Consider the following 20,484-nt stretch of genomic DNA (forward strand, 5'->3'; position numbering starts at 1 on the left):
TCATCTTGTCTTACTCCAGCACAACTACTTGCTAGCCTGGTTCACACAAGAGCAGGTATTACTAATGCGATTGTCACCATGGGTGCTGTAGAGCATCTTTCTGCTCATCTGGACTCAGAGGATGAAGAGGTTGATTGTGTTTAATTGGCTAATGCAATGTTTCCCAGTCAACAAAAATACGTGCTTAAAACAGTATTTCTAGGATTTTTGAAACTATTATTCCTTCCTACATTTTAGGTTCGAACAGCTTGTGCAAGTGCTCTGGGTTACCTGACCTCCAATCGATATGCTCATCGACAGCTTCTGGCCAAATGTAGAAAATCCCCTCACATATATGACCTCCTAATGGAGAATTTAGCTAAAGATGCCAGAATATCGCAATTCTTTACAGCAGAGTTTGAAAGACAGAGAAGAATAGGGTTGCCGTCTCTCAGGTGCTTTAAATTTAGTCAGGAAGTAGCTGAATATGAGGCCTTTGATAATTCACAAGCATAATTTGTTTTCTTTCTGTTTTCTCCATTGCAGTTTGGAGATAAATGGCGGCCCTCCTGTGCCTCATCGTGATAATAAAGGTATTTCAATTGATTCATGACAGAGTGATATTGTGATGCTGGCTAAAGCAATGAGGAATATCTCTCACATACAGCTGTTTGCGCTATATCATTTCTTACCAGGACTGGCAAAGAGAGTGAACGATAGGTGTAGTCAGTCAGCAATCGGTGACAGAGAAACACCAGCTCCTTTGCCACACCATGTAAGACAGAGGGCCAGAACTGCCAACCCCAGATTCAGAACGGGACAGACGTCCTGCCACAGTGCCCCAAAACAGAGGTTGAATGAAAATACATGAAAGGTCATGATCTCCGGCACTGCCGTTCACACCAAAAGGCGATTGAAAAGAAATAACATCATAAACTTTGAATTAAAGCATTTGCAAAACACAAACATTTACATTTCTTTAAATAAATAATCATTTATTAATAAGTAGGAGATGCCCTTTTAACAGCATGTCAAGAGTTTATCCTCAGTTTTAATGGGGGAAGTTTGATTGCAGCATCTTTCACTTCTGAAGTGATGTCTAATCCAAGTGGTGCCCTAAAATGAATGAAAGATTTCATGACATCAAAACAGACTCCTATCATATACAATCAGTGCTGGGTAGATTACTTACAAACTGTCTGTTACTGATCACAAATTATATGATGAAAATTAGAAATGTAATCTATTAGATTACACATTTCTGGTAATCTAATTGGACTACTTTTTGATGACTTTTGACCTAAGATTTGAATAGGATTATTTTGTACCTCACTGTCAAAAATATAAAGAGAAACAACATATATTCCATTCTTTGTTATCAACAACAAGACGTGCATTAAACATCACATTACATCAGAGTTTCCTAAAGTGGGGTTTTTGAGTTGATGGAAAGCTAATAATTAAATCTTAAAAATGTCAACTAAAAATAAATAAATACATGATTTTAAAATATAAACGTTACAAAAACACTCACTTAAAATATATATTTTATTTGATGAAAGATTACAAAGACAAATTTTTTTTTAAAACGTAGAAATTACATTAACCGATAAATTGTGCACAATAAGACCAGAAACATGCATTGAAAATGTAAATAAGTCCAATTTATTTACTAGCAAAGCAAATGTCATTTTAACTTACTTTGGTTCATAGTTGACCTCTTCGGTATAGGACATGATCCCCTTTCTTTGCTTTAGTCTCTCTATGCCATTCCTAACAACAATAGTGAGGAACAAAAGTCAGTGTCTTATACATGTCAACAAGGCTGTAAGGCAATATGCACCATTTTTATGCTCTTACCATGCAATCATCACTCCATTATCAGTGCAAAATTTTGTCGGAGGGCAAAGCAGATGCAATCCAGCGGCATCTGTGACAATTTTCAGAGTCTGTCTGATGTATTCATTACTTGCTACTCCTCCGGAAACAACCTACAAAGGTGCAAAAGTGGAAGAGTAGATTTTTGGTTGGGATAGAAAGTCTGGAGTGGAATTTTGACCAAATGTCAATTCACAGGCATTTATTGGTTGAAGTTTTTAAATATTGTAAAATGATTAAGCCAAGCTCGAGTTAATTTTAAAATGAAATGCCACAACCAGGTCCTGGAGTGCTGAGAACTTACCAGGGTTGGATTATGCTGTGGTAGAAGACCTTTGGATTTACAGAACAAAATGGCACGATGTGTTCGTTTGGCTATGTGAGACGCCACAGTGTGTTGTGAGGCAGCAGCGATGTCTTTAACACATGATAATAACTGTCCTTTTTCAACACCTGAGGAAACATAACATATACGGTAATATAATAACGGATTAGGACTGTACACACACAATATATATATAGCCTTATTAGACTGTTGCATTGCTATTCCAATTAATTGGTGTGAGCATGTTAATGCCAATTAATAGTCAAGTCTCCTGTGTACTTCAAATGAGAAGAGATATTTGCATCACATGCAGAGTTGCTGCCTGTTTAGGGTTTTTCAAATCAGTCACTTATAAGCTGCCATTTCAGTCCAGATGCTGCCTAAAAAGGCAGCTGTCTATGTAGGCAGCTCAAAAGCTTTTTGGAAAAGAACCTGTTTCTTTTATTTTAAAGGAATAGATAAAGTACCTTCTTCTCTTTCTTTTTTGTTTATTGCCATTGTCACCTGGTTTCGCAAACCAGCAAAAGAGAAATTGCAGTCGTAGAGCTGCCCCATGGGTGACTTGAAATGAAATGCGAGTCGATCCCCCTCTTTCGCCAGAAGCTCTATGGCTTGTCCACCGCTCAAAGTCGAGCACTCTGGGTGATTCCTAAGAGAAAGTCTTCTAGCAATCTGTCAATGAAAGGAAAGATAAACAGTTTATATTATAAACATCCTACTGCTTTCCTTGTATTTGAAACGGATGTGATATCCTGATACTGTACCTTATCTAAAGTGTCCCCGGCTGCTACATCCAGTGTTTGCCCCAGAAGAAGAAATTCATCTATTCCTTTGGCCAGTGCAAGAAGAGAATGACCCCCCGAGACAAGGAGCACGAGAAAAGGGAAGTCTACGGGGTGTAGCATTCTTACAGTGAGGGCATGTGCCTCCATATGGTGTATAGGGATAAACGGCTTTTCGTGAAGTCTCACAAACTTCAGACTGAAATCCAAGCCGACCCCTAAGCTAAGGGCGAGACCAGGCTTCACTGTTGTGGCCACAGCTGTGAGTTCACTGGGTTCAATGCCACTTCTGTCCAAGGCCTCCTGGACAACTCTAGAGATGTTTTCTCTGTGTAGGAGTTGGGCCACAGTTGGGATAATTCCACCCGCACTGTAAGAGAACAAATGAAATTAAATGCACCATAATTCAGCAGTCATTTTTTATCCTTACCTTATGTATATAAAACTGTATATTTTTAATCACCTTTTTGCTATTTTTGGAATTTGCATACATAGTCCTGACCTGAAAATGACCTACATTTATGAAAACAAAACAAAAAGTTGCAAAAACATACTAAAATTTTGATTTGGATGAGAGAATTCACAAACATTCTAATTTAGTAGTTTTTTAAATAGTCTAATTTAGTAGTTTTCTAATTTGCTAGTAATGGATTAGTATGTTGATTTGATATACCTACTAACTAAAAGCCTGCCAACTTCCAGTGTGAAAATGAAAAAGTGTTTCTTCTCACAAACAAGTAAAATGATATAGAAGTAAAATAACAGCAGAATATCTGAGCTGTTTTTTTCCCTATACAATGACAGTGAATAGTTACTACAGCTGTTATTTTCAGTGAATAATGACTTTACTTATCTGTTTCTTAAAGCTACTGTATAGCTTAAGATGTGAAGTCAGTGTTGTTTTGGTTAAATAAAAACGAAGACTATTAAAAATTGTGGTTTGTGGATTGAAACAAGACTGACATAAAATATAAATATTAGATGAAAAACGTAAATAAAAATTACAAATGCTGCCTTGCCAATTAAGTGAAATAAAATGTTAAAGTTGAAGTACTAAAATTACTTTAACATTGAATAAAAATAAATAAAAAAAAAACATGAAAATATTTTAAAAAATGAATACAAATGACAAAAAAAATCAATTACATTTTTTTTATAAAAACAGCTTTAAATACACAAGTCACATGGACCACTCATGATGATTTTTTTTCTTTTTTTTTTTTGGGAACACTGTGATGGTAAATAAATGACCACAGAATGGCCTTTTGAGAGAACTGTTCCTTTAGGATCATGAAAATATGTGATTAGTGTTACTCTATGCATCAACTGAGGACATTTATGAAGTCAGTGGCTATTCTTACTCCAGGTGTGTCTTTTTCTGAGAATGCAGAGATTCTCCCCAAATCGCTCCAGTCTCGTCCAGCACAGCCGCCCCGGTCTCGTCGCAGCTCGTCTCAATCCCCAAAACGAACCGAGAGCGCAGTGTACTGAAGGCTCTTCGGGACGTGCAGTGCTTCATCCAGAAGCGAGCAGCTCCATTCAGAGCGCACGGGAACATGCTGATAAACACTGACGCTTCACTGTCGATTCCACTGGATTATCACTGATTTAACTCGACGGTAATCTGAAAGGATACATACGCTTCAACAATTAAAGCGACTCGAAAACACTGCTAACACTGCACTTGTATTTTCTTGTAAAACTTAATTTATGACCCTGTATGATCAAGGCGTTACTTATAAATACACCCTACTCACAACATACGTAAAGTTGGGTTCCGTTAGACTTTCTTTAAGATGAAAATGATAAATAGTATTATAGAAAAACAGATGTCTATACCCATTTGATGAATAAATAAGTATGCTAATAATAATATCATAGCTAAACGACTTATAAGTCTAGAATAAAGAGCAAAACGGAACCATTAGCGCTTGCGCTGGTTTCCAATGGGATAATAATACAGGAGGGATCAAGACTCGCATGGGAGAGATGTTTTACACAACATGAATTCTTCACACTTGGCTGCTATAAAGAATGCTGTTGGACAATTTCTAACTTATTTGATAATTAAAGGTCATTGTTCCTCCAAATAAGGTAAAGGTCTATCAGCTGCACGTGTATTTATAAATTTAAATTAATTCATTCTGTTTTAAATATTAAAAATATATATAGGCTCTTAAAAATATTTACTTTTTACAAAAAAAGTTAAAATATTATCAATGTATTACAATGTTTTTTTTTTACACTATCCATTTAGATACATCTCTGTATTACAGTGTGCATGACTTTTATTTTAGTATGATTAAGATACGTTTATGGTTTTTAATATTTTTATTTTCTTTGGCTATTTTCAGTTTTTTATTTTGTTTTGTGTGTATTTTTGTCATTTGTATTAGTTTTTTATGTCTATATATATTATTTCAGTTTTTGTGTAATTATTTTAGTACATTATGTTAAACTAAATGAAAATGAGAAAGCTCATTTTATTTCAAATAACATACGTTTTTTGTTATGGATTTATTTAACTATATCGATGAGGACATTTTGAGTCTCAGACAGTTTTTCAGTCAGTATAACTTTTACTGTCACGTTCTGCTTCTGCAGATGACATCAGGAAACCCCTGACAATCTATTAAATGGATAGAACAAGATGGAGCCACAAGCCAAAAGAAGGAAAGAAATGGACAGATATGACACTTGGGATGTTCTTCCAGTTCTCTCTGACAAACAGTCCCGGGACACTGAATTGTTGCTGGCCTATGCAGCACCTATCATCGAGAAAAGACAAACATCTCGCCTGGTCAAAGAGCTTTCCCTGATCTACCCTTTACCCGGTCTGCAGCACATAAAAAGAGTGAGGGCTTGCAAAGACAAAAGCACTTCTCATCCATTGGAGGTCATTGTGTGCTTGGCCAGGGATGTGCAGGTGATAGACTGCAAAGGAGTTACGCTTGCTGATCTGCTTTGCTCACAGTCTTTTCACTCCAGTGGTTTGGGAGAACCTTTCCTTGTCGAAATACCCGCCAATCCTCCACTAACCAGACCGCAGTTTGAAAAAGCTAGTAAACACTGGCCTACATCATTTCACGAGGACAAACAAGTGGCGTCTGCTCTGAGAGGCCAGTTATTCACTACTGATCAGAAAGCTAAAATGCAAAAGTACATGACGGCAGCTGTAGAGGCTGCAAAATCAGGCGGGATGATGGGAATGGATGCGGTGGGCGCAGTGATTGTTGACCCAGAATCGGAGCAGATTGTTGCAGTGGGTCATGATTGTAAGCACGGCTCTCATCCGCTCCATCACGCTGTCATGGTCTGTATTGATCTCGTGGCCTGTGGGCAAGGAGGAGGCACCTACAGTTACGAGAAATATCCAACCTGTCGGTTTAGCAGCTCCGAGTCCTTTAGGAATGCTTGCAATGCCAAAGAAACCGGTCTGCCTTACATCTGCACCGGATATGATCTTTACGTCACTCGAGAGCCGTGCGTGATGTGTGCAATGGCTTTGGTGCACTCAAGAATCAACAGAGTGTTTTATGGAGCGTCCTCTGCAGATGGTGCCTTGGGAACCAAGTATAAAATTCACTGCCAAAAAGATTTAAATCATCACTTTAAAGTGTTTAAAGGTGTGATGCTAAATGCATGTGAAGCTTTACACAAAAAGTGATTTTTTTTTTTAATAATTAGAGGCAATATTACGTTGACATTTTAATTGTTTTTACATTTCTAACTACAGCAAATGTTTTTTAAGACCATAATAACAAGTATTAAAAATTGTTGTCTACCTTTAAATTTCATATTCAATTTATCAGACCATCAAATCATGTGTCCGCACAACAGTTTCCAACATTGAGATTAAGAAATGTTTGATAAGCACCACATCTGCATATTTGAATGATTTTTGAAGAATCATGTGACACTGAAAACTGGAGTAATGATGCTTAAATTTCAGCTTTGACATCACAGGAATAAATTACATTTTAAAATATAATAAAATGGAAAGCAGTTATTTTAATATATACAAATATTTCTAAATGTTACAGTATTTTTGTTTAAATAAATCCAGACTTTGTGAGCAAAGAAACTTTCTTAATATTTAAGAAATCTTTCCAACCTCAACTTTTTGAACAGTGGTGTTTATGATTGTACGAGTTTATGATTTACATTAAATGTATTTTATATTTCACACAATTTATTTCTCTAGTGAACAACAGCGTTTCTAATACTTTGCAACGTTTTATTTGTTTGCTGCATGTCATGCAACACACCACATACTATGTTCATTCCTTTTCTCAAAACAAAAGGACAAAACAATTGGCACAGTCGAGCCTTCGCGAATATTGTCAAAAGACAAGAAAGTGGAAGAATACAAATAGTTTAATGGGTCTATGTTACAGTTTCTCAACTTCAGTAATACTGACAGAAAAGAGCAAAGAAACATGATGGCTTGCTGAAGCTTGGTAATGATCCAGACATTTAAAATGACATACTGAAATTGAGCTAAAAGTCAACTTGAAATATTCAGATTCAAACAGAAGATGAAAAAATGTAGGGAAGAACTTGATGTTTTGTTTCAGGGCAGAGGATGCAGTTCAAAATCTATAAGGAAATGTTCTTTGAAATAATGTACACCAATAAAATGTGCAAAATGAGACCAGAAATATGTATTAAATTAAGAAAGTTCTATTTTTGATTTCATGTCGACTCGGTACTTAAAAGCCTAAAAGTTTTGTTCATGTTAATATTTTTCATTGTCACTTATAAGCTGTAAGACATTAACTAAACAAAACTACACATAGTATTGTGATGAACAAATATTTTTCAGGAAATCATGCAAACTGACTTTTTATTTGTCTCTGAAGCAATGATAACATTAACGAAACAGCAGAAAGGTTTCATGGCTTTTAAATGATTTTAAAAACACATTTTGTCAATTCATGGAATTATCTATGAATGTATTCAGAAATGTGAAGTGACGCTAAAAGCATAAAACTATCTTAGTGTATCAGTGTTGTGAGCACATTTGAACAAACAAAAACTAATTAACGGAAAAAGAAATTAACCATGAAACCTGGGCCAGCCCAGATCCACGAGGATCACAAAACAACTAACGAAAACACATTAAATATCTTAAGTTATTAATGCTTGTGGAATTGTCCTCCTAACTTGTCCCTACAACAATTTCTCAAGATATATCAAACAAAGAGACTCACAATTACACAGACTGTACAAAACTGCTAAGTGTACACAACTGCGGTACAAAGTACAAAGGGTTATCTCCTCTCCCACATCAGGCAACAGCTCCGAGTTGGTCTGTGCCCTCTGAACACTGGGCTTAATACTTGTTTATTCCAAAGATCCTGACTCCATGGAGTTGTGGCAGTTTGGGGATGAGAACACTCAAAAGCGAAGCTGTGTTTATCACAAAATGAGCTGTGTCGTATTTCGTGTAAAAGCTGGCGAGAAAATACCTGCAAAGAAAAGAACAAGTGTTACACACTTCAAAATAAGTACAGGATCTTATATGATAAAGGTCTTTAATGACCAAAATATGTCTGTAATATTCACCATTCACATTTAGGTAACATTTCAGATGAGAAAAGTTAACTTATTGATTTTTATATTTAGTTCAAAATATTGTGCAATTGGTTGGTTGGTGTTTTAACACCAGTCCAGCTTTCTTTGACATTTTCATTGTGAGTAACAAGATGAAATAGTATAAAAGAGCAATTTAAAAACCTGTATCACCTATGTTAAACATTTCTTTGAGAGGGTAAACGTTGTGCAAAAGATGGCAAAAATAACTTACAAAATGATTGGTGAGATTGTAAAGAATTTTCTAGATGATGTGAACTGCACGCCGTAGTCCAGCTGTTCCCAGTGTGTGAGAAGTCTTGCCTTTCCCTGGTCTGGTGTTTCAAATGGTGTGCCTTTCACTGCATGCATAAACACATACATACCCTGCGGGAAGATAGAAAGATGATCCAAATGTCAACCCATTCTCAAATGTCGTAACAATGGGACCTCTTCATATTAAAGGGATAGTTCACCCAAAAAAGAAAATTCTGTCATTTACTTACCCTCAAGTCATTCCAAACCTGCATGACTTTGGTTGATCTTCTAAACACATATTCAAGTTTTTTAATGAAAAGCAGAGTCCGTGCCAAACTGGTGGGGCATTTGCTTTTCTGAGGGGGCGTTCCAGGCCCCCTCAGTAAAAAAATAGGTAAGGTGGGGGGGCACAGAGACTGAAGTGGCCGGGACAGGCCCCCCTTGGGCCCACTCGTGGCGCAGACACTGACGAGACGTGATAAAGTTTCTGTCCCTCCATTAAAACTCAATGTAACCAAAACTTAGAAGATCCAAAAAGGTCATAAAGGCATCATCAAAGATTTGAGTGGCTTAATTCAAGTGTCGTGAGAAGATATGAACACATTCTATGATGATCAGATTTAATTTAGGCTTTTATTTACATCTAAACAGTGCTCAACACACATACAGAGCAAACCAAACCCCAGCATCAAGCTTCTTTGCTTGCCATATGTGATGTACATGTATGCATTTATGTCTATAAAAGCCTAAATTAGACTTGTTCATCATATAAAGCAACTTTTATGACCTTTCTTGATCTTCTAAGTTTTAGATACTTTCAATTAAGGGACAGAAAGCTCTCAGGTTTCAATCAAAATATCTTAATTTGTATTTCAAAGATTAACCAAAGTTTGGGTTTGGAATGACATGAGGGTGAGTAAATGATGGCAGGGTTGTCATTTTTGGGTAAATGAACTTATCTTTTTACGCTTAAATGGATAGATGAAGAATGAAAGTCAAAGCGTTTCAGAACAACACTGGACCTTACTCACTTTCACTGTATGGACAAACAACTTTTTTTTTTTTTCTTTTTTTTTTAAGTTTTAATTTTTTTCAAGATTAGTATAGTTAACTATACTAACCCTGACTTTAACAAGTCTCAAAATCTCTTTGCAAATGAGATTTGAGAGCTTTAGTGGAGACAAAAATGATTAATGAACAATGACTTAAATTGTTCTATTTTTTCCTGGAAGGCTATCATATAACTTCGGAAGACTTAGAATATAGATGTGTGATCATCCTTCCCTCCTATCACTTACACTTACTAAATTTGTCTTCCATGTCAGGACAACAGAAACATTAGAGTATCCCATCCCTTTATCATTGTGGCACAAGCTGTCATACATCATCATGTGCCAGAGAGCTTAAACTTGGTTGGTGATGTCATGCTGTTGACCTTGAATCTTTGTGCGAGCGAGTCCTTACATAACAATGCCACACAGACTACTAAGGAAGCATCAATTGTCGAGACTCCAACTGGCCTCGGGGCACCACTGAGAAAATGACAACCCATAGACAGGGGAATGAAATTGGATAGAACAAAGGATTATTCAACAGGGGACACTTACAAAATTGTGAATAACATTTGTGAGGGTCCACACAACAGGAACACTGAAGAAAGGAATGCTCAACAGTACAATGTGAAGCATTCCTACGCCAAGCGCATAAGTCAGCCATATCCCTCGACTGTTCATCACACGGGTGTTTGGGTTGACTTCACTGTGGGCCACACCGACGTTCATCTTGCTTTTCTGTCGATAGACAAAAAAACAGTACACTGTAAAACATGATTTTTAGAAGTTGTAAATAAGAGTTTACTGGAGTGCATTTTACAAGAAAAACCGAATTAGTATTTTCTATTTCAAAGTTGCATATTTGATTCAATGCTACTCGCTGTTTCTTTGTTATTGGTTGTGAAATTTGCTAGCAATTTCTGTTACACTTTATTTTGTGTCCTTGTTACAGTGTAATTATACATTTAAGTACGGAGTAATATTAATTAACTACATGTACTTACTATATGGTTAGGGTTAGGATTAGGGTTTGGTTTAGAGTTACTTGCATGTAATAATGCACAATTTATTGTTTTAATAATAGTAAGTACATGTAACATGTGTAACAGGGACACCTTAAAATAAAGCGTTACCATATCTTTTTTGGTCCTTACATTGAAAGTCAGTGGGGTTGTTTCATTGTATGGGCAAAAACAGTTGAAACATTCTTCAAAATAAATTCTTCTTGTTCCAAAGAAGAAAGTCATACTGGTTTGGAACGACATGAGGGTGAATAAATGATCACAGAATTTTCAGTTTTGGGTGAATTGTCCCGTTAACCTTACCTTGGTATAGAGTGTCTGACATTGAATGGGCCAGTAGGACAGTGATTCCTTTATGCGTAGATATTTTTTTATCTAATCGAAGTAGGATACTATCTTTACTGATGTCTGACGTCAATCCTGTGCAAACATGGACCCTTGTGACAGATTCTTTAATATCAGGCATACATGTGCGCACACATTGACTTTTACTGCTCTCACGGCTCCAAACTGCAGGCTGATATTTAATGGTTTCCAGTGCAGTGCGAGTTTGTGGGTAACTGGCAGTTTACCTTTTAGCACTTGGATTCAGATCACATACTTTTTATTGCACGTGGATCATGAAACATTCCCACTGTGCTGGAATGTGCTTCTCACAGCGTCCTTTGACAGACGGCTCAAAGCACATAAATGTAATCCTGTTTAATTAAAAAGGTGCGCTAAGATATTAAAAAGAGTGGAACAAGTATAAACGTAACACGTTAGCGTTCCTCATGCTGTTTTTTCATAAAAATCCAAATCTCACTTTGTCCTCACCATGCTCTCTCTCTCTATCTAGACCGATACTACAGCTCCAATCAGAACCTGATCACAAGGGTGCAAGAGTTAGCATCCGCTAAAGAGGTGTGGTTCCGGGCAGCAGTGATAGCAGTTCCCATCGCGGGTGGGCTTATCCTGGTTCTGCTGATTATGCTGGCGTTGCGAATGCTTCGTAGTGAAAACAAGCGTCTCCAGGCCCAGCGCCAACAGATGCTGTCTCGCCTGCATTACAGTTTTCATGGACACCACCATGCCAAGAAAGGCCACGTGGCCAAGTTGGACTTGGAGTGCATGGTGCCGGTAACGGGTACCGCAATTTCTGATTGAAAACTGTTTCTACACATGATTTTTTAACGTAGTCCAAAATGTCAAAATGGAAACTGCGAGTCAAATAATACATTAAATGCAACAAAATCTGTATAAATAAAATAATTAAATTATAAAGACCTGATTACTTAATTGTTAATTAAATAATACATAATATAATTAATACATAAAATAATTAATAAATAAAACATAACATTTTGTATTTACATTTTTTTTTTTTTTTTAAAGAAATTATTAAATCTGACAAAAAAAACAACATAAAATTATTTGGCTAATCAATTAACTTATAACAATGAATTGATAAAATGACTAACATAGATAAAAGTGTGTTGTGATTAAGTGTTTTTTCATCAGAACTAAAAGTAACATTTCAGTGTCAGAATCTATTTAGCAGCAGTCTAGTTAATTTCAGTGAAATAAGATGTAAAACTGATTGTTAACTATTCAAATGAACGATCATTTATGCACTACTAAAATCTACAATCTATAGTAGTTGTTTTATGGCTTTAAAAGTAATAGTTAAGAGTGGAAGCTGTCTTACAGATGATGTCTCGTCTATATGCCAACAGAAGCATGTTCACAAACACACAATGGGGTAATTCTTTATAGTACTTTGCCCTAATGCATTACTGTTCGGTTCGGTTCTTCTTTGGAAGAGCAAAAGGGTGAAAGTGACATTTTATGGCCTGTTTGCTTTATCCTCCTTGGTAAACATTCTGTGCAGCTGTTCGAAAGTCAAAGTTCAATGTTACCTAATATACAGCTTACTTTTTTGGTTGTTTCTCATCTAATGATTTCTCACCAAAATCATTTACTCATCTTGGTTTCTACTCACCAAGTCAATTGCTTTTTGATATATGTTACAATGAAAGAAAACATCCACAACAAAATGACATTATTTTTTTTCTGTTATTATTTCTCTCATACAAATAAATGCAATAAAAGCAAAACAGACTGAGGTCAAAGGTTTAAGGCCTGCTACGGCAACATCAAATAACCACTCAATTGATTCTTCCCTAAATATGATTCACTCTTTGATTGTGTAAAATATGTAATATGTTTTTTAATATCCAGTGAGACAGCAAAACAGTTAAGAGGAAGTAATATTGAATAGATGCTGCTAATACGTAGCTTCACGTTAACGATAAAGACAGCAGACTGAGCATTAACATTTTGTTTTTTTTAAATATTACATAAAAATTCATGTTGGTTTTTCAGTAGCAGCTGCAGGAGATAAACAAGTCCATGACACAGATAGAGTTAGCAGCACAGCTACATAACAAATCCCTGTCTTATTCCTGCACAGCTTACTGTCTTCTTTCATTCAACCACTTGAATAACTCTTTAAACATGCTCCAGTCTGTGCTATTATAGTGAGTTGCTTTAGGTTTTGCGCATGAGCAATGCTCTTTATTTAGCATCAGCTGCTTTCATAACAAACACCAGTTGCTTTTGTTTCACTCTACTTCCATTAAACACCTCAAACATCAATAAAAGCTCTTAAATCCCACCTTTATCGGCCGATTTTGGCCCATTTGGTTTTAAAGTAGCTGCACAAATGCGTTGGTTTCATAAGAGTTAAGTAACGGTACCTTGTTTGCGTTCGGGTGATGCAGGCTGGAGAGCTGCCGGCCTCCGCTGCGCGCACTGCAGGCTGACTCACTGCACACACTCCGCTAGCACAACGGCTATCGCGGCTAACGGGATTAGAAGCGCAAACCTCGCGAGATTGGCGTGACACGCCCACCAAAAGGCATAATGTTTACAAAATGAAACACCACTAACGAAGGTTTCAAATTATTTTTTTTTATGATAGGGCAAGAATTGGGTTGCTATTAGTTAGTCGGTTAATGAGTGGAGTTTTATTTGACCGTTTGTAAATATAAAATATCAATAACATGAAAACATGCTAATTTTAAGGATTTGTATACTTTTTAAACATAGCCATAACAATTAAAAATGTCATTTATTGATTTATAAGCAATATAAATACAAAGATACGACAAAGAAAAAAAAGCATCCAATCAAAGCAGAGAATAACAATGACGTAATTTAGGCGCCAGGTAAGTCATATCCGATACTGGAGGGAGTCTTAAAAAGATGTGACGTACACTTGTGTAATGAATTTATCGGATAACTTTTAACGGATTATTGTTATTTTACGAAATGTAAGTCGGAAGATGTTTGCCCATTTTAAATATAACTGTAAATATAACGTATCATACTGTTAATGTCACGGTTGATCGTTAGAATTTACGCTACCCTGCAGTTTTTGTCGATAATCTGCGAAGATGACAGGTTTGTGGCCATTGTTGTCTCAGTTTTAAAACTTTTCTTCTTAGGGAGCACACTATGAAGGCGCTTCCACCGGAGACTGTGCGTCTGCTGTGCAGCTCTCAGGTTATAACATCTGTTCTGAATGTTGTCAAAGAGCTGGTTGAAAATTCACTTGATGCTGGTTCCTCAAGCCTTGAAGTCAAACTGGTAAATGCACGTTTTATCAACAAACATAGTGGCCAGTATTAGGACACTTAAATGTATTCATGTCATTGAGTTAGTTTTTTTCTTAAATAAGTTCTAGCATCATTAGTTTGCAGATGCAGCTTTGTTTGATATTTTGTTTCTAGTGCAATGACATTTATAAATTGTTTAAGCGTGGCTTAAGTGTTCAAATATTGTTGGGGCCACTCTTAATAGCTATGCTAAATCTATGTTCATGTTTCTTTGTGGTCAGGAGAATTATGGATTGGATCGCATTGAAGTCAGAGACAATGGTTCTGGAATCAAAGCTGCTGATGTTCCTGTGATGGCAGTAAAACACTACACATCTAAAATCTCCTGCCACGAAGACCTGCAGCGCCTAGAGACGTACGGCTTCAGAGGAGAGGCTCTGGCATCCATATGTGCCATATCAGAGGTTACATCTCACTAGTTTATATTTGATTTTATTGCTTGAGTTAGTGATGCACATAAAAAATAGTAGCTGAAATCGTTATTACGAAAATGATGAAAACAATTATGGCTGATATTAAAATCCTGGATTATTATGGCTGAAAAATAAAGTATACTAAAGTAAAATCATTCCTTTTAAATGCCAAAAGTGAATTTAGGCAGTACTGTATTATAATGTGCAGTTTAAAAAGCCTTCATTTTTTGAGATCTTATAAAGATTATGTTAAATTAAACATAAATTAAAATGACTTAAATGATTACAATTTAAGTGAAGTGATATTAAAGATGAAATTTAGAACTAGATGATGGCAAAAGTACAAACGGGCAGAAATTATGTGCATAATTATTAAATATTCAGTAACTTCCAGTATCCAATATTGATTGACACTGATAAATAAAAAATGCGAATATTGGCAGATAACTCCAGTGGTACCAAAATACTGTGCATCTTCAATGAGTCCATGAGGATCCTTTTTATTCATTGAATTACAAATGTTGAAAATGTTTCCTCTGTAATTGACCTTTTCTTCACCTACCAGGTGGTAATTACAACCAGAACCACAGATGATGATTTTAGCATTCAGTATTCAGTTGATCACAATGGACAGATCGTCTCTCAAAAGCCATCACATCTTGGCGAGGGTAGGTGTCTGCTAATGCATTTTTTTTAAACTCTTGATTTATGGGAACAACAGACTGCTTCTAACATACCTTTTCCCTCAGGCACCACTGTGTGTGTAGCAAATCTGTTCAAGAACCTCCCTGTCAGACGGCAGTATTATTCCAACACTAAGAAATGCAAAGAGGAACTGAAGAGGGTCCAGAACTTACTCATGGCCTATGCTGTTGTTAAGCCTGAGTTAAGGATCACATTGAGCCACAACAAGGTATGTTACGGCTTTCATGTGTTAACTTTTTGACTGTGCAACTACAATGTCTTTGAACAAGAATAGTGGTCAACTGATTTTTGTTGCCCAAAGTCTAAAAACACTTGAAAAATCTGGGATTAAACTGGCGATATATCAATATTTGTAAGATTTCAAACTATTTTTTAATGGAATATGTCATGATGGATAAAATGAACCTTACACATTTTTGTCTTCAGTTATAAGTTGTTGAAAAGTATTAGGTCGTTAAAAAAGTATTTGGTCTGTACGCCTTTTTAATGTTTTTAAAAGAAGTCTCTTATGCTTGATAAGACTGCATTTATTTGATCAAATAAATGATGCATATAATATATATTTTAAAATGTACCGGTAATTTATTCCTGTGATGCAAAGCTGAATTTTTTGCAGTCATTACTCCAGTCTTCAGTGTCACATGACCCTTCAGAAATCATTCTAATATGCAGATTTGATGCTCATTGTAATGTAATTATTCTTATTATCAGTTTTAAGTACAGTTATGCTGCTTAAATACCTTTTTCAGGATTTTTTGATGAGTAGAATGTTCAAAAGAACAGCATTTATTTGAAATAGAAATATTTTTTAACATTATAATTATATTTATTGCCAGTCAATTTAATAAATCCTTACTGAATAAAAGGCAAAAAAAAAAAAAAAAATCTTACTGTCCCCAAACTTTTGAATGGTAGTGAACATTTGACCACAAGGTGGCGTCCCACATCAAAAAATACTGTGGTATTACTCTAGGGTTTTACCCACATTCAGTGACATTTAACCATCACACAGCAGGATGTCAGTTATCAGCTAATAGTGTTCGACTAACGTTAATTAGAACTTATGTAACTTGTTTATTGCTGTGGTTTCTCACTACTGTATTGACTCTGTGCTTCCTCGTAGCAGTTTCAATCTCATGTTTTAAATCCTGATATTAATCAGCAAAGTTGATAAAAGAATTTTAACATGCCATTCCATGTATGTGGATGTAATATAACAATGATGTAATATAACAATGTTTTAAAAAAAAAATTGTTTTAAGTCCTGTAGGAAAACTCCTGAATGTTGCATGCATGTTATGATGACAGCCTGGACATTTCCAGCATTTATACATGTTTGAATTGTCATAAGTTAGAGCGTAACCCGGAAAAGTGGACATTTCGCCTGCTTCTCGTCCAAAATTAGCAATGCAACCACTGGATGAACCACTAAGCCTTCGAATCTCACACTGCCACATGATCCTAAAGTAACAACCTAAGTGGTATAAGTTCTCTGAGTGTTTTCGCAAGTTCAGTAACAGCCTGGCCTCATGATAGCATACGTATCTGGCCTTGCTCGGTGAGACCTTGCGTACCTTTCATTAAATTCATATCATTCTGGTTGTAGATCATCGGGGGAGGGCCATACACTCATTTCATGCCATCAGCACTTCCAGGCATATCTCGTATCACAAACTTTGCACTTCACCCTGCATTGGGTTTCATGACTTCTCAAAAAGCTGTTTACTAGTCTGATCTCTTTACAGTCACCAAGTTGTATATTTCATAGCAGAGATGTGTGCTGCGGACCGCATGCTTTCAGAAATCAACACCTTGGATATATATACTTGCATGTGGAAGTGCCAACGACAGGCAAACGCACGGGTGTGAAAATATATGCGTAACTGCGCTCCTCACGTTGAAATGGCATTTGTGCAAATAGCATGTTTGCTTGATGCTGCCAGATGGTATAAAATCCTCATGAAAAGTTGGCAAGGCTTGTCCATGCAGTGCTCCCTGCGCAGTTGCTTTTGTAATATCCAAACATTCTCCAAAGTATAATTGTTTATTGTGAAGACTTGATTGGTGGCTAATGGCTGTTTGCGAGCATGCAGTCCCACAGGTGGTCTTATTTTAGGATGACCGAAAAATAACTTGACCTGTTTTACCGTGTTGTTACAGGCTGTGGTCTGGCAGAAGTCCAGGGTGTCGGATCACCGAACTGCCCTCATGGCCGTGCTCGGAGCGGCCTCCGTAGCCAACATGCTCCCCGTCCAGCATCACCAGGAGCAACCAGAGGTCAGTGAAGCACTGAGAAAACACGAGCATATTTATCGTTTCCAGCATGAGCAGTAGGGTTCCACAGATGCACCAGCTCTGGGGCTGCCATGACGGTTTGCGATAGGAAACTCTTTTTCCACAGAATGTTTTCATAAAAGAGTGTGCTTCAAGGTTCAAACAATCAGGGGGTTCATTTCGATTGCATGTGTCTTGAGCTGACTTTAAATGTCCCTGCACTTCTGTCAGGTTGCTAAACCTAAAGACTCATGTAACAACTTAATTCCGAACGGCTTTCCTCTCCCTGGAGAGCTGTTTCTCTTTTTCCTGGTTGTGCATTCCGCAGCGATGACTTTTTGCATGAATGACTCAGCATTCTTACCCAGGTTATACCTTATATAAAGCCTTTTAATTTTCTGGATAGGATTCAAATTTCTAGCTAATATTTGATATGTATACATAGAAATGCTGTGGCCCTGAAGTGTATATGGACACTTTTGGACACATCATACATAAAAATGTTTGAATGGCATTGCATAGATGTCAAAATGTCAAACCAAGTGGCATTTACAAACAAAATTTGAAGTCAGTTCTACTGAAGCTTGTGAAGCTACTGAAGGTGTCATAAAAATAAATATATTTTTACTTAATTGGTAACCTAACAATCTTTTTTATTTTTGCCTGAAAAGTGTATTTGTGCTGTTATTTCTTTAAAATAAATGCCTCTTTGGTTTGATATTTTGTTATTTAATGCAACTACATTTATGCATTTTAAGGGTACTTAAGTATCCAAATATTTTCTGTCTTCACTTTGAAAAAATAAATCCATTCTTATTAATTTTTAACCTAAACATTTTTTTTGCCTAAAAAGTATATTTGTGTTGTTTATTTCTTTAAAATAAATGCCTGTTTGTTTAGATATTTTGTTATATAAATTATTTAATTGTGACTAAAGAGTCCAAATACTTTTTTTCCTAAATTTTCAGAGCTAAAATTGTGTATTTTAATCATAGAAGCTGTAGAATTACACATACTGAAAGGCTATGTATCTTCGCGAGACACCACGTGTAACGTTTACCTTGCAGCGGTCAGGGATGGATCACGTTACAGTCAGTGTCAGCAGTGGACCTATGCACCGAATGCGGCAAACTTTGCGACAAATGCAGCAGTGAATTAAAGGAGCCCTCAGGGACTGCAATGTACGTGGTGAAAGGGCCTCAGAGGGACGTAACCTGCCTGTTTTGGCCAGAGGCCACAATCCCACTGCTCTGGCACAGATTTAATACACTGCTACAAATGCAATGAGCAAGAATTAGTTCAAACAAATATGTGTTATATAGTATTACGCATTGGTAAAAAAAACAGTAAGCTTGATTTAATCCAGTTTAGTGACATTTCTCTCACTCACAAAGACACACATGTAAAGATTTAATATGTGCTGCAGCAGTAGAGTATCTGTGCTGCATGTGTGTTTTCTGCAGGTGTAATGTGCTCACTGCCCGCGGTGCTCCTTAACACTAATCCTGCTTGACTAATCTTGAGCATTTTTGGGTCGCTCCTATTATGCAGCATATTTTCAAGTGTATTCCCATCGTTGATGTATTGGATTTACTAAAATATGGAAATCAAATTAGTTTTCTTTTAATACAAAATCACAATAAAGTGAACATAGGGTGAATTTTTAATAATTTCACTATTTTGATTGTTTAGATGTTGCCATTTTTGCCATGTCCCTGGAACCAGAATATATATATATATAAAGAGTTCAGATGCAAAAGCTTCTAAGTGCCATCTGAAATTTTCATCTAAAATTAGCATTTTTATCAGGCTCCTATGTTTATGTTCAGTAATTTTACTCTAATGGCAATGTATAGGTCATTTTCTATGCAATTAAAAATTAAAGTGAACACAAATATGGGAGCCTGATAAAAATGCTCATTTTAGAAAAAAATTTCAGACGCACTTAGAGAGGATTTTTCATCTGAACTCTTCATACATATATATATATATATATAACTACAAACCTAGAACTTATTTTAGCATGCAATGTAATGTTATATATATATATATATATATATATATATAACATATATTGTTTTTCACGTTTTATGTTGCTGCCTTATGTTAAATTGCTTGAAATTACTTTTTTTCCCACATCATTCTACACTCCATACACTATAATGGCAAAGCAAAAAACAGGCTTTTAACATCTTTGCAAATTTATTAAAAATAAAAAACAAATGATTCCATTGCATAAGTATTCATACCCTTATCTGGGACAGTTGAAACCACACATCTGGGGAAGAGTTCAGAAAAAAATTCTGATGCATTGAAGGTTCACAGAATCATTTAGCCTTCATTATCCATAATGGAAGACGTTTGAAACAACTAGAACTCTTCCTAGAGCTGGCCTCCTGGCCAAACTGAGCAATTGATGGAGAAGGGCCTTGGTTAGACTGGTGACCAAGAAGCTGATGGTCACTCTAGTTGAGCTCCATGATCATATGCATGTGGGAGAAACCTAGAGAAGGACAAACATCACTGCAACACTCCACCGATCTGGGCTTTATGGCGGTGTGGC

At 36.3% G+C, this 20,484-nt stretch overlaps 5 protein-coding genes across 8 annotated transcripts in view; 3 read left to right on the forward strand and 2 right to left on the reverse strand.

Annotated features, from left to right (window-relative positions):
* Positions 1–891, forward strand: part of LOC107660654 (ankyrin and armadillo repeat-containing protein-like) — a 12,044-nt gene extending 11,153 nt beyond the window's left edge. Inside the window, exons 20-23 of the mRNA XM_016450041.1 lie at positions 20–129; positions 238–434; positions 526–572; positions 675–891. Coding sequence (XP_016305527.1) covers positions 20–129; positions 238–434; positions 526–572; positions 675–850 — 530 coding nt within the window. The 3' untranslated portion in view covers positions 851–891. The remainder of the gene's footprint in view (positions 1–19; positions 130–237; positions 435–525; positions 573–674) is intronic.
* A 107-nt stretch (positions 892–998) lies between these two features.
* osgepl1 (O-sialoglycoprotein endopeptidase-like 1) lies at positions 999–4,683 on the reverse strand. The gene is made up of 7 exons (XM_016449946.1): positions 4,326–4,683; positions 2,947–3,334; positions 2,650–2,854; positions 2,162–2,310; positions 1,840–1,970; positions 1,681–1,752; positions 999–1,095 (listed from the first exon to the last, which is right to left on the reverse strand). The coding sequence occupies exons 1-7, from the start codon at positions 4,520–4,522 to the stop codon at positions 1,011–1,013; spliced, it is 1,227 nt and encodes a 408-aa protein (XP_016305432.1). The 5' UTR covers positions 4,523–4,683; the 3' UTR covers positions 999–1,010.
* A 232-nt stretch (positions 4,684–4,915) lies between these two features.
* On the forward strand, positions 4,916–9,401 carry LOC107660599 (probable inactive tRNA-specific adenosine deaminase-like protein 3). Of its 3 annotated transcripts, XR_001631022.1 has the most exons (3): positions 4,916–5,000; positions 5,569–6,789; positions 9,389–9,401. XR_001631022.1 is itself a non-coding variant. In XM_016449948.1 (2 exons), the coding sequence occupies exon 2, from the start codon at positions 5,615–5,617 to the stop codon at positions 6,629–6,631; it is 1,017 nt and encodes a 338-aa protein (XP_016305434.1). In that variant the 5' UTR covers positions 4,916–5,000; positions 5,569–5,614; the 3' UTR covers positions 6,632–6,895. The 3 variants fall into 3 exon arrangements, 2 of the variants coding, with proteins under 2 accessions (XP_016305434.1, XP_016305435.1); XM_016449948.1 differs by lacking the exon at positions 9,389–9,401 and having other exon boundaries at positions 5,569–6,895; XM_016449949.1 differs by lacking the exon at positions 9,389–9,401 and having other exon boundaries at positions 4,950–5,058; positions 5,569–6,895.
* On the reverse strand, positions 7,103–13,700 carry ormdl1 (ORMDL sphingolipid biosynthesis regulator 1). Its single transcript, XM_016449950.1, has 4 exons — positions 13,609–13,700; positions 10,404–10,586; positions 8,774–8,925; positions 7,103–8,435 (listed from the first exon to the last, which is right to left on the reverse strand). Exons 2-4 carry the CDS (start codon positions 10,575–10,577, stop codon positions 8,300–8,302), a joined length of 462 nt encoding a protein of 153 aa, XP_016305436.1. The 5' UTR covers positions 10,578–10,586; positions 13,609–13,700; the 3' UTR covers positions 7,103–8,299.
* Positions 13,701–14,103: 403 nt separating this feature from the next.
* The window catches only part of pms1 (PMS1 homolog 1, mismatch repair system component), a 27,225-nt gene continuing 20,844 nt past the window's right edge, over positions 14,104–20,484 (forward strand). For both annotated transcript variants that reach the window (XM_016449952.1, XM_016449951.1), the window contains exons 1-6: positions 14,104–14,184; positions 14,359–14,500; positions 14,751–14,933; positions 15,508–15,610; positions 15,692–15,855; positions 17,808–17,924. In XM_016449952.1, coding sequence (XP_016305438.1) covers positions 14,183–14,184; positions 14,359–14,500; positions 14,751–14,933; positions 15,508–15,610; positions 15,692–15,855; positions 17,808–17,924 — 711 coding nt within the window. In that variant the 5' untranslated portion in view covers positions 14,104–14,182. The remainder of the gene's footprint in view (positions 14,185–14,358; positions 14,501–14,750; positions 14,934–15,507; positions 15,611–15,691; positions 15,856–17,807; positions 17,925–20,484) is intronic.

Source organism: Sinocyclocheilus anshuiensis, unplaced genomic scaffold (genome assembly GCF_001515605.1).
Source record: "Sinocyclocheilus anshuiensis isolate Anshui unplaced genomic scaffold, SAMN03320099.WGS_v1.1 scaffold627, whole genome shotgun sequence".
In the NCBI taxonomy this organism is placed as follows: domain Eukaryota; kingdom Metazoa; phylum Chordata; class Actinopteri; order Cypriniformes; family Cyprinidae; genus Sinocyclocheilus; species Sinocyclocheilus anshuiensis.

Bases quoted from the DNA above. Each gene is read 5' to 3' on its own strand.
- LOC107660599 (XM_016449948.1), top strand. From the start codon at position 5,615: ATGGAGCCACAAGCCAAAAGAAGGAAAGAAATGGACAGATATGACACT.
- osgepl1 (XM_016449946.1), bottom strand. From the start codon at position 4,522: ATGTTCCCGTGCGCTCTGAATGGAGCTGCTCGCTTCTGGATGAAGCAC. The intron at 2,855-2,946 runs GTACAGTATCAG...TTTCATTGACAG, and splicing joins CCGGGGACACTTTAGATAAG to ATTGCTAGAAGACTTTCTCT. The intron at 2,311-2,649 runs GTACTTTATCTA...ATGTTTCCTCAG, and splicing joins CAAAAAAGAAAGAGAAGAAG to GTGTTGAAAAAGGACAGTTA.
- ormdl1 (XM_016449950.1), bottom strand. From the start codon at position 10,577: ATGAACGTCGGTGTGGCCCACAGTGAAGTCAACCCAAACACCCGTGTG. The intron at 8,926-10,403 runs GTAAGTGTCCCC...ATCTTCCCGCAG, and splicing joins CAAATGTTATTCACAATTTT to GGTATGTATGTGTTTATGCA. The intron at 8,436-8,773 runs GTAAGTTATTTT...TTTTCTTTGCAG, and splicing joins ACAATCTCACCAATCATTTT to GTATTTTCTCGCCAGCTTTT.